Genomic DNA, 12135 nt, shown 5'->3' on the forward strand with positions numbered 1-12135 from the left:
ATCTACCTTTCATATGTGGCTTATTTTATTTAAGAATTTAATACTTTTAAAATCATGAAGGTTCCCTAGGTAGCCTCAAAATGCATTTTGAAGGATAACATTTTTCAACCCCCACCACAAACCCCAGAAAAAGGACCTTTAAAAAAATATATTCTTGTAGCTTCCTTTGGCCCCCTCTTCCACAAATCCCTGCTACTGATCCTCTACACTCCAAATACAGTTGAATTAAAGTATTTTAAATTAAATAAGAAAATAAATTTATGTTTTTGTACATTTTTGAAATATCAAATACAGAAACAGGCCTACTAAGTAGCTTGTGTTTTTAAATTCAATAAGAGTTTGCAATTCACAGTTCCGTTGCTGTAAAACTTTTACGGGTCAAGTGAATGTGGAGTAGTGCAACTACTGATGCTTGAAGCAGTAATACACATTGTGGTTTAGTTTGGGTCTGGTAAGCTACGTTGAAAACTTTGTAGCTACATTGTTTCTGACAGCATTTCCAGGTTGAATTTTACAGGAAATAACTTTTCTAGGCAGTAACATCCCAGTGTAAGTACTCTTTGAGTACTACTTTTCCATAAAAGAATGTCAATTATATTAAATGTCCCTAACCTAACCAACTGTTTACACCAATTAATGGTATTTTTAATGTAGCTAAAGCTGGAGTCCCAATAATCCAACGTGTCTGTCTGTCACCCGTCCATCTGCCACCTGTCCGTCTGTCAACAAGTCAAGCCATTCAACTGATCTGCACGTCTGTCCGAATACTTTTACATTTTGATGCTGCCAACAGACTAGAAGGCTTGAAATGTGATGAAAAATTCTCTTGTATACGTGGATTATCATGAAAGTTAAAACAATTATAATCATTAAACTATATTTTTACACTCTGATATTTAGTTATATAATTTCAGTTTCACAGTACATCTCAGTTTTTTTTAATCAATAATCAAACTTAATATGTGTTGAAATGTAAGTTGATAATTCAGAACGACAATCACTTTTCCATAAAAATTATAAAAAAAAAATTCCAAAATGCTGTTCTTTAAATCATGATATTTTTTCTAATCAATATCTAAGAGGGAATTGTATTACATTCAAGTAGTTTACCAGTAACTGACCATTTTCAAAGGTTAGTTATGTTACGTCAGGTACATTAAAAATAGTGTAAAATCGTGAGAATGTTCGGTTAGGCTAGGTTAGCTACACTAAATATAATTTATAAACTACTTGAAGTATAACAGCACCCTCTTAGATAATAATTAGAAAACATGTTATAAAGTAAAAAAGAAAAAGATTTTCAATTTGAATTATATTTTTACGGAAAAGTGGTTCTCTTCAGAATCTCTCCGGTATTACGTTGCTAACATTTTGAAGGTTATAATTTTATCCAACGTCTGTCAACAGTTACAGCTTAGGAAGGGGATGGAATGGGTGGATGGAATTTTTTGGGCCTTCTGAATGACTTCAGGTCACATGACCATCGAACCGATTGTACACGGACACGACGGACCATCTGAAACACCTATCACATCAAAATTTCAACCATTCTTTGGCATTTGAGCCCCCACACATCAGTCCAGCACCCAGTTCGAACTGCTCAGCCTGAACTGACAGTTTGGATTGGATTGAGGCCCTTTGAACACACAATCAGTCCAGGAGCTCAGATCAGACCGAGCAGTCTTAACTGACAGTTTGGACTGTCCCCACTACGACTGATCAGTCCACCGTCCTTGTACACACACACGGCAGTTCCGACTGTTAATTTGAACTGATCATGTGTAGGGGCCTTTACACAAAATAAAAATGAAATATTATGAATTTTAATTATTACATACTCACTTTTGGCTCTAGTTTTCCGAAACTTCTATTGCAAGCACAGTGCATCGTTCTACAATTAACGCTTAAGGTATCTGTGATATTATACGCAACATGTCTAGATCTGTAACTGGGCACTAGTGTACTGGCCTTGATAGCATTGAAAATATACTTTTGCGCTTTTATGACATTCATTGTGTATCATTTTCAGTAAATTCCCGAAAATGACGTAACCAACCCCAAAGTCTATACCATTTCACTACAATTGTTTACATCCGAAGTCTCCAAAGATAACGTTATAATTATGTTAGAAGATATCCATGCGGTGATGTTGCCTTCTTCGAAAAATGCCTACATGCTGAAATAATCTTAATTGCCACACTCCTGCAGTTTCAGTTCTCGCATAGATGCACGCGGGTCGCCGTGGCCTTTCCCACGCGAACGAGAGAGGCCACTGACCAAATTTACGGAATTACATAAAATGAAAAATTACGGTATTACAAAAACATCATTGGAAATGTTTAACTCATATTTGACTAACAGAACTCAGCTTGTTTGTGTTACTCAATATAATGAAAAAAATCATATTATAGAATATAAATCACATATTTGTAATATAAAAATTGGTGTTCCTCAAGGTTCTGTACTAGGTCCTTTATTATTTTTACTGTACGTTAAGGCTGTTCAAGTAGTCGAAAAATCGTCCCCACTTCGGAATGACTTTAAACTGATACATCACTCACAATAGCATAAAAACTGATCAGTGAACCCCCTAAGAGCGCTGTATAAGACTCACGGTCGCGCCGCTGGGTATTCAGTCGAGAGGAAGGCTTCAAAGGGGAAGGTTATGTCACTCGGCTCCGTACAGCTGGTAGGGCGACGCGCGAAAGATAATCGCCCCTAGCTCTCCTAGCGGAGGAATGGCTAACTGTTTGCAGCAGGTAGTCGCGCCGGCTTGTGGGCTATCCCAGGGGGCTGGGGGAGGAAGTGGCAGACAGCTCAGATCTCATTCCTCGCCGGGCGCGTTGGTAGTGGTGGGGGGAGGAAGTGGCAGACAGCTCAAATCTCACTCCTCGCCGGGTGTAGGGTGTCCGCTGTCGGGTTCGGTGTGTGACGTCAGCAAGGACCGCAGATTTATATTTGCCAGTTGCAAGGCTCACAGATAATGCCTTACTTTCACAGCGAATTATCTGTAGATTCTCTGACGCTTCATCTACATGTATAAAAATAACTTGAAAACATTATTTGGCTAAATTTTTGTCTCTTCGCCAGATTTTTGAAGCAATGAATATCTTTATTAATTATATTACTGATAAAGTTTTACATTTTGTAGTGGTTACCATGTTGGAAATTCCGGAAAATTGTTACGTTATTTTTTTTTATGACCCTGACATCTCTTAAGCTTTATCAACTCAAAAGTGTAAACATAAATTTTATTTTTTTTCGTATGTAACTTTTTAATGGGCATAATACTGCGTAATATTGTACTAATAACTTCCAGTCTGATACATAGAATCTAGTGAAGAAAAATCTCGATCAAATTCGTTAATAGGAGAATCGTACCAAGGGGTTAGAATTGATTGTACATCCTAAGAGTAGTACTTTTGTCTGCAAGGTTTTTTTTTATAACAACCACTGTCAGCGCAAGAGGTTGGAACAAATATGGTTTGAAAATCAAAATTATTCATTACTATAACAAAACAATTTAAAAGATTTTTAAACCTAAATATTATCTAAAAATTATGTCTGAAAATATTTGTATATATTGTAGCTTGCTGCTAAACATGATCCAAATTACTAAAACTGCTGTTATCTCTTTGTTTGTTTTAAATCAATAGATATAAAATTATATATATTTCACTTGTGGATGCGCAATATGTGAGAATTATCTCCACACTTATAATTTCTGTTGGTCTAAAAGATATTACGTTAACGTATGAAAAGAAAATCAAACTATTTTGGAATGATGTGTGTGTTAATTATATGGCAAATGTATGAGGTAAAGAAGACCTCACTAAAACTTCATACATAATTTTTTTTTTTTTTTTTTTTTTTTTAATGGGGGACCCCCCCAGGGGGTCCGCCCTGCCAAAAAATTCGCGTCCTTTATTAGGATCACTTGGTAATACATAATATACATGGAGGGTGACACTTGATTGGTACAAAAAAAGAAAAACAAAAGAATTACATATATACATATTTACAATATCCCTTCCGACTGAAAGTCTTTGGAGATGATGTTTTGTGATGTGTGATGGTCTGATGCTGTGCTGGAAAGGATGTTGTTCTCGTTGCGAGGTTGAGACGTTTGGCTCGGCTCAACCTTGTTGATATGGTGATGTGATCGGGTGGTGTGGTTGGCGGTACTGTTGCGGGTAGGGTGGCGGCAGGTGGTGCTTCGTGGGGCAGTGTTACCGGTAGACGTGCGGGCCACCGATGTTATCCGCCGACCCCTCCAGCATCGGCGGCTTCATCTCCGTCTGAGGCGTCACCCGGGAGGAGGTGTGTGGTGGAAAAGAGGGGGCGTCTGGGGTGTGGGGCTGTGGGGGGAGGTTCTGCCATTTGTCGGATGAGGGGGTTCAGGTTGGTGGAACAGTTTCTCAAGAATTTTTCTGTGGCAGAGGAGATGGTGTTGTGGATGTGGGGGAGTCCAGTTTGGTCGAGGAGGTGTTGTCGGTTGGTGGCGCGTGGGAGGCCAAGGATGAGACGGGTGCCGAGGAACAAGGTGCGGGTGATCGGTCGGAGATTGAAGAGGGAGGAGTGTGCCCAGGTTGGGCATGCATAGGTGAGATGGGATATGACGTGGGATCTGTATACAGTGATGCGGTTAGGGAGTGAGGTGCCTGAGTTTGGTCGAAGGACTGGGGCTAGTTGCCCCATGACTGCACGGGCTTTGGAGCGTATGGATTCCAGGTGCGGGAGTAAGGTGAAATTTTGGTCGAGGGTGATACCTAGGTAGCGAACAGTGGGGGACCATGGAATGATGTGGTTGGCGATGCGAGGTGGTCGGTCATGGTGGGGGTGATAGCGGGAGAAGAGGATGGCGTCCGTTTTGGTGGGGTTGAGCCCGATGCCGTGTGCATGGAACTGGGTTGAGAGGGAGGTAAGACCGCGGCTCAGACGGTCGCCGAGCATTTTTTCTGAAACGGAGGAGGCCAGTATGCAGGTGTCGTCTGCATACTGGACCAGGTAGGTGCCTGGGGGAGGGGTGAGGTCGGCGATGTGGAGGGTGAAAAGAAGGGGGCTCAGGATGGCTCCTTGGGGGACACCGGCTTGGATGGGTCGTGGTTGGGAGAGTTGGCCCTCTACTCGGACCTGGAAGGAGCGGTCCTCCAGGAAGGAGCAGAGAAGTCGGACCAGGTGTGGGGGGATGTTGGTGGCAGAGAGTCGGTGGATCAACTGGGCATGTGGGACCGAATCAAATGCTTTGGCGAGGTCCAGGAGCACCATGCCTGTGTGTTGCCGCCTGGAGAATCCTTGGACCACCAGGAGCTCCACCCGGGCGATGGCGTGGGAGGTGGAATGGTGTGGGCGGAAGCCAAACTGGTGATTTGGGAGGAGGTGGTGGTCATTGATGATGGGGAGTAGGCGTTGAAGTATGGCCTTCTCAGCCACTTTGGAGAGGATGGGAAGGAGGGAGATGGGCCGGTAGGAGGAGGGGAGGGTGGGTGGTTTGGCTGGTTTGGGGATGGGGCAGATGATGGCATTCTTCCATGAGGATGGGAAGTAGCAGAGGAGGAACATGGCATTGATGATTTTGGTGAGGAGGACTAGGGCTTTTCGAGGTAGGTAGCGCAGGAGAGGGGTCGGAATGGAGTCAGAGCCCGGGGCTGCATTGAGTCGGAAGTGGGAGATGATGGACTGCAGCTCCTTTGGTGTGACCAGGGGGAATGGTGGAGTCTCTGGTGTGATGGGGAGTGTGGTGTGGCGGGAAAGGTGGTGAGCCTCGTCGTCTGACGAGTCAGACGACAGGGAGGTGTTGATGGCAGGTGTGAAGGTGGTTTGGAGGTAGGCGGCCACTGCTTCGGATTTCTCCTGGGCAGTTTCCGCCACTCCTGTGGGAGTGGTGATGGGTGGGATGGTGGTAGGTGTGGCTTTTAGTTTTCGGAGGTAGGCCCAGAGAGAGCCTGTGGAGGAGGAGAGGGCGGCGAGGCGCTTTGTCTCCTGTTGGGCTTTCCACTCCCTCGCCAACCGACGGCACCAGCCCCGCAGCAGGATGTAAATTCTCCTGTTGATCGGGGACCTGGTGGCCTGCCAGCGCGTGCGGAAGCGGTTCCTCAGGGACAAGGCCTCACGTATGTGTGGGGGGAAGGGGGTGATGAGGGATCGGGGGGAAGCCATGGGGATGTGGGAGTGGGCAGCTGCCGAAATGGCCTGGGTGAGTGTGGTGGTGTGAGCGTCAACATCGGCAGGGGAGTTGAAGGAGACTGTTAGGTCAAGAGAGTGGGAGAGGGTGGTACGAAAGGCTCGCCAGTCAGCCTTTGGGAAGTCAAATCGGGGGAGGTGGGGGTCAGTGTGGGGGAGGTAGTGGAGAGAGCCAATGACTGGGATGTGGTCGGAGGTGCCGGAGGTGAGGGTGCGGAGGTCAGTAATGACGGGGAGGTGTGATGAGAGAGTGAAGTCTATGATGCTTGGGTGCCGGTTCTGTTGGGCCGGGTAAAGAGTGGGGGTGGGCGGGGCGTTGAGGGAGAGGTGGGACGTCCGGAGGAGCTGTCGGAGGGAGCTGCCCCGCCTGTTGGCGGTAACACAGCCCCAGAATGGGTGGGTGGCATTGTAGTCCCCGGCCAGCACCACGTGTACGTCGAGCCGCCCGAGGGCCACAATGTCAGCGGTGGGGAAAGGGTGTTGTGGGGGTAGGTAGAGGGACACGAGGGTGAGAGGATAGGGGTGTCCGTGGAGCCGTACTGCGACCGCTTCGGTCGCAGGGGAAGTTTGGATGTGGCGGCGGTGGTGTCAAATGGTGGATCGGAGTAGCAGGGCCACCCCTCCGCCCCTTCCATCACGGTCGGAGTGGTGGGTGGCATAGCCGGGAATCTGGAGTTGGTCGGTGGGGGAGAGCCAGGTCTCTGATAGGAATACGGCATCGGGGGAGTGGTTATGGAGCAGGTGAAGGAGGTCGGGGAGCTTGGGGAGTAGGGAGAAGGAGTTCCAAATGAGGAGTTTAAGGGGAGGGTGTGGGTTCATCAAAGAAGGACAGGATGGCTTGGATGAGGACTTCTATTTTTTCTGCGGGAGTACGGGCATGGGAGAGTGCAGTCATGGTGCGTCGGATGACAGGGAAGTAAGTACGGAATAGGTTGAGGATATCTCTGATGGTGTCACCAAGAGAGGTGGTGTCAGGTGCGGTAGTGGGTGGTGGATTGAGCAGGGGGGTGGGTAGGGTAGAGGTAGAGCGTTGTGCCCAGGCATTGCCTTTCATGGCGGGGAAGGTGCGGTGGGAGGTGATATCAGGTGGTGGAGCAGTGGCGGTAGTTGGTGCAGTGGCGGGTTGGCGTGTGGGGTGGCGTTTCTGGTAGGCAATCAGGTTGGGGCATTCGGGGGAAGTGGCTATGTGGGGACCCTCGCAGAGGCAGCACTTCCTCTTCTCGGGGCCGGCGGTGCAGTCCTTGGACCAGTGTTCTCCGGCGCATTTGAAGCACCGGAGTTTCCGGTCACATTTGGTGGAGGGGTGGCCGGGCGTCTGGCAGCGGTAACACTGCGGGACCCTGCCGGACCCGCGGTACCGCTCAACCTTCACCACCCAGCCTCCGAGGTTTCGCATGGTAAGAAGCTGGGGAGCTTCTCCTGTGGTGTTGGTGGTGATTAGATAGGGTTTGGTGTCCGCATCAGCCGGCATACGCAGCGGTATGACGGATGCCACTGGGTAGCCTTCATGTATCAATTGTTCCTTAACTTCATCGGCGGTGGTGGAGAGGGGGAGGCGTTTTATTACCACCCTGTCTGCTTTCTCTTCAGGTCGGAGGTTGGTGAATGGCTGGTAGCCCAGTGCGGCCAGCTTTTGGTACAGATAAATATGGTCTCGAGTGTTGGTTGTGTAAAAAGACGTTTTGTCTTTCACGTTGGAGAGGGTGACGGGGCCAGTAAGTTCCTTCTGCAGGCTGGCTACCGTGATGAACGGCCGAGCCGAGGGAGCAATGATGCACGAGATGGGTGGCATGCGTGAGTTGGTTTGGTTGGAGGGGGGTGGAGGGGGGGGGCAGGAGTCTTTGAGGTGCTCGGTTGTTGGTTATCAGGAGGTATTGTGCGGCGTGGTTTGTGGGCTTGGCGTTGTTGTTGAGGAGGGGGGGCAGAGTTTGATGTGGTTGTTTCCGGTTCCTCGACATCGAGACTGAGGGTGGAGGAAAACCTATTGTTGAGGGTGATGGAGGAGGACTGTGAACTGTTTGATTCTGTTCTGCGACGTTTTGTTGTTATTTTGCCTCTCTTGGGGACAATGAACCCATCGTCCATTTGGATATCAGTACCATTGTCTGGTCTCAGGGGTAGTGTCGCTACATTTTCCCGTGGAGCTAGGTAGTCGTGGAGAGTGGTGGGTGGCCCAAGTGGTAGGTCCAGCAGAGAGGGGGGTGGCTGCGGGCTGTTGTAAGGAGGGGGTGTGGGAGGTGCTGAGGTAGAACTGAAGATGGGGCTTCCACTGAGGCTTGAGGTGGTGATGGTCGTGGTTGTGAGAGTCGCAGGCAGGGTGGAGGTTGGTATGAGTCCATCTAGTCGTCTCAGTTCCGAGATTTTTACACAAGCAGACTAATGTCGTGTGTTCCCTTCAACTAGGGGGAGGGAAAGAGACAGCTCTTCACTTTGTTGCACATTTTTGTTAGCACTCAAGTCACAAATAACATTGGCATTAGCATTGTCTTTAACCGGTTTGCACTTACTGTAGGTCTTTTTTGGTGGAGTCGACGAAATGGATGGGAGAGAGGGGAACTCCTCCCATTCTGGTGTATTGTTCGCCATTTAAAACCACTATGGTATACGTGGTTTCATGGCTTGATACAATGGTTCACACAGATAGTCACTATTTTAAGAAATTAAACACTAAGACACTCATAAAGAAAATCAGGTCCCTAGGGGGTAAAAAAGCACTAATAATATACACAATGAAGAATAAAGAGTGATTATAGAGTCGTTGGATTAATTAAACATTCAAAAAACCATTAAATTAGAGTCAGAATTATAAATCTTATTTAAAAGGAGTTTGGGCGTCTCCAAAATGGCCGCCAAGTCCGAAGAGATATTAAACTCAATTATTAAATTGCACAGACAGCGATAGATAGCGATTGTTTCCTTGTAATTGACAACCGATTGCAAGATAATATATTGCAATTTGATTTAAACATTCTAAAATATGCTAAAATAAGGGTGGTATTCCAAAACATTCAGGTAAGGTAGCGAATAAGCACTACCTTGTTGGGATACAACTGTAACCTATCTCGCAGACTGTATTCCAGAACGCGTCCCAATCCAATTCCTGTTAGGAAACGAAAAAGCAACTGTTTTAATAAACTGTGCCCTGTACGAGGCTAGAAACTGATTTCAATGCATTCTAGCGGATGTTTGGCAACCATCGATGGATTTACTACGCCAAAATCCTACAGATAGCAGCACTATCGTGCGAATTAATTGGCGTAATTTTAATTTTCTCACGTAATTTTAAAGTTGTTGATTATTTGTTTTTATGACCATTTAACTATTCGAATATATTCCAGAATAGGTTTTGCTATTATAAAATTTTATTTGACACACTAGGTAATTTTAAAGTTGTTGATTATTTGTTTTTATGACCATTAAAGTAATCAAATATATTTCAGAATAGTTTTTACTATTATAAAGTTTTATTTGACACACTAAAACACATTATACATCCCCCGATTATAATTAAAATGACTATATATGAGTTAATGGCGCCAGATGCTATTCAGCCATCTGGGAGAAATCAACGAAAAAGTGAGCTCTGCGCATGCGCGTGATTTTGGCAACGAAACGGCAACAGATAGGACACCAAAAATCAGTGCCCTAAAAATTAGGTACTGGCCGTGTCCTATCGTGCACTTGGAATATGGTTAGGGTACAGGTATCGCATATTCAACACCTAAACCCTTATTTTTGTGTCTTGGAATACGGCCTTAATGTAGCCTTTTTTTATCTTCTACAAATGACTGCTCTTATGAAGAAATTAATAGTGGGTAAAATTTTGTACTGTTGGATATTTAAGAGCACACTTTGTTTAGAGCATTGCCCATATGATATAGTCTTATAACGTTAGAAAGCAAGTTGAAGAATTTTATTTAAAGTGATTACATTAACATTTAACATTTAAAATGAAACAAATTCTTCCAAGTAAGAGGATTGATACACGCACAGTATGTACGAGGTAAAGAAGACCTCACTAAAACTTCGTACCTAATTATTATATTGCACATTAGACAGCGATAAGTAATGTCTGCGCTAGCGATTGTTTCCTTGTAATTGCACAATGAAAGTCCCCCAGAATAAACCCTTCGCATATCAAATCTTTCTCCATGGCTGTGGAAGGACCGGTATGGTTTTTATAGCATACATGATCTGGGATAGTTTTCTGCCTTGATTTGGCCATCGAACATATACTACAGTATTTATTTCTGATGCCCAGGTAAAGTATCTTCTGCGTTTCCAGTCCGATAAGAATAGCCTGCAAGGTAATACAAATGTACTGAAATGGTCTAATTAGTGTTATAAAAAAATTACATTCAAAGAACTATTACAATGTGAGATGATTTGTGTTTTCTTTGGATAACTAAAAACCACTTGTTTTTAAAAGAAGGTTATTGTTTTAAGAAGCAGGTCATGGCAGAAACTATCAACAATCTCCTTACGCTGGAAAGTGATTTTGACTACCCGCGAAGTCAAATAAGATGTATTCGCATTTTAAACGTTGCGGACCTTGTTGGTGGGTTTTCTCAGGAACTCCGATTTTACCCTTGCATTCATTCCTCCACACCTATCTAATTCATCTTGTCCATTGTTCTGGACAGCTGGAATAACACGGATGACTTTTGGGTACAGCAGCCAGCTTCACGCAGTACTAGCTTGTAGTCATTCACGTAAGCAGTGCTTGATGTAGGAAACAGCTTCCATACATTTGCTTGGAGAAACTACACTTCACATTAACAGCTCGTCTGTGATTATGATTTATTTAAGGATCTGATAGTTGTGCGATAGAATTACAAATTATTAATTTGACAATTGTGGGGAACTACAAAACAAAAATTGACATAAACAGCAAGACATATGCGACATGGACAGGTATGAAATGACAACGTATCTTTATTTGTGAATTTTCTGTACATTTATTTAGTTGTAAAACTTTACATGTTGAAGTAAATTTATTTGCAATATTTTTTTGTCGAGGCACATTTTGTTGGGCACTGTATCTATTCAGTAAATTGCTTAGTTTGAATTGGGGTTTGGTGTTGGCGAATGTCCAACTGTGACTTAAACATGCAATTATGGCACCAAAAGACTAGTTGACCATACAGACAATCAGGATTTAAGTATTCTGGTATTTAAAAATAAACTTATAATTAAAAAAAAAATAAAAAAAAGTTTTTATCATTGAATAAACTAAATATTAAAAAAAAATTCAATTTTTTTTTGTCCAGCAGTCATATAATGCCCACATCTCTGTGTAACAATTAGAAGTATGTTAAAATCAATTTTTTAAATTTTAAATTTTTTGGGGTTTTGAACCCCCTTCCAATTGAGGGGGGCAATCGACTTCGGGCAAATTTCCCACCATACCCGGACTCATGGACATACAAAAAATTATAGTTAGTGCCTATAGCAAACAATCTCTTGTAGTGTGATGTGATGTGACAAATTCCACAGATAGATTAGTAACTAGAGAATCCTGAGTTAGGTTAAAAAACACAAATAATTTTAAATTCAGAAATGTGTATTAAATACGTTGAAGTTGTGTACTGTAACGTTTTCATTGTGTCAGGCCAATTTTAGTTTGTCGTTTATGGTACAAATTAGGTGGTCCGTATTTATTTGAATAATAAAACTGTATTATTTGAATAAGACAACTAATCTTGCAAAATATCGTCAGAGTTGATAAGTCATGAACGTATATATTTCTATAATGAATTTTATGTATATATCAAAACAAAAATGGCGATGAACACTAGTTGCTGTAGAACACATAGGCGCAGTAGAGGAAGCGAGTTTCTCACCATTTATTTGCGCATGCGAAAAGGATGCATCTACATCTTCAGAGAATTTCGGAACGTATCAGAGATGGCAGAAACCTCCTTTTCAGAGATCTCGAGGGGTAAAGGATCT

At 44.1% G+C, this 12135-nt stretch overlaps 1 protein-coding gene across 1 annotated transcript in view; it reads right to left on the bottom strand.

Moving 5' to 3' along the window:
* LOC134540973 (paraplegin) overlaps positions 1-2213 on the bottom strand; it is a 39650-nt gene extending 37437 nt beyond the window's left edge. Inside the window, exon 1 of the mRNA XM_063384069.1 lies at positions 1843-2213. Coding sequence (XP_063240139.1) covers positions 1843-2013 — 171 coding nt within the window. The 5' untranslated portion in view covers positions 2014-2213. The remainder of the gene's footprint in view (positions 1-1842) is intronic.
* Between the last annotated feature and the right edge of the window lie 9922 nt (positions 2214-12135).

This window comes from Bacillus rossius, chromosome 17 (assembly GCF_032445375.1).
Source record: "Bacillus rossius redtenbacheri isolate Brsri chromosome 17, Brsri_v3, whole genome shotgun sequence".
Taxonomy (NCBI): Eukaryota; Metazoa; Arthropoda; class Insecta; order Phasmatodea; family Bacillidae; genus Bacillus; species Bacillus rossius.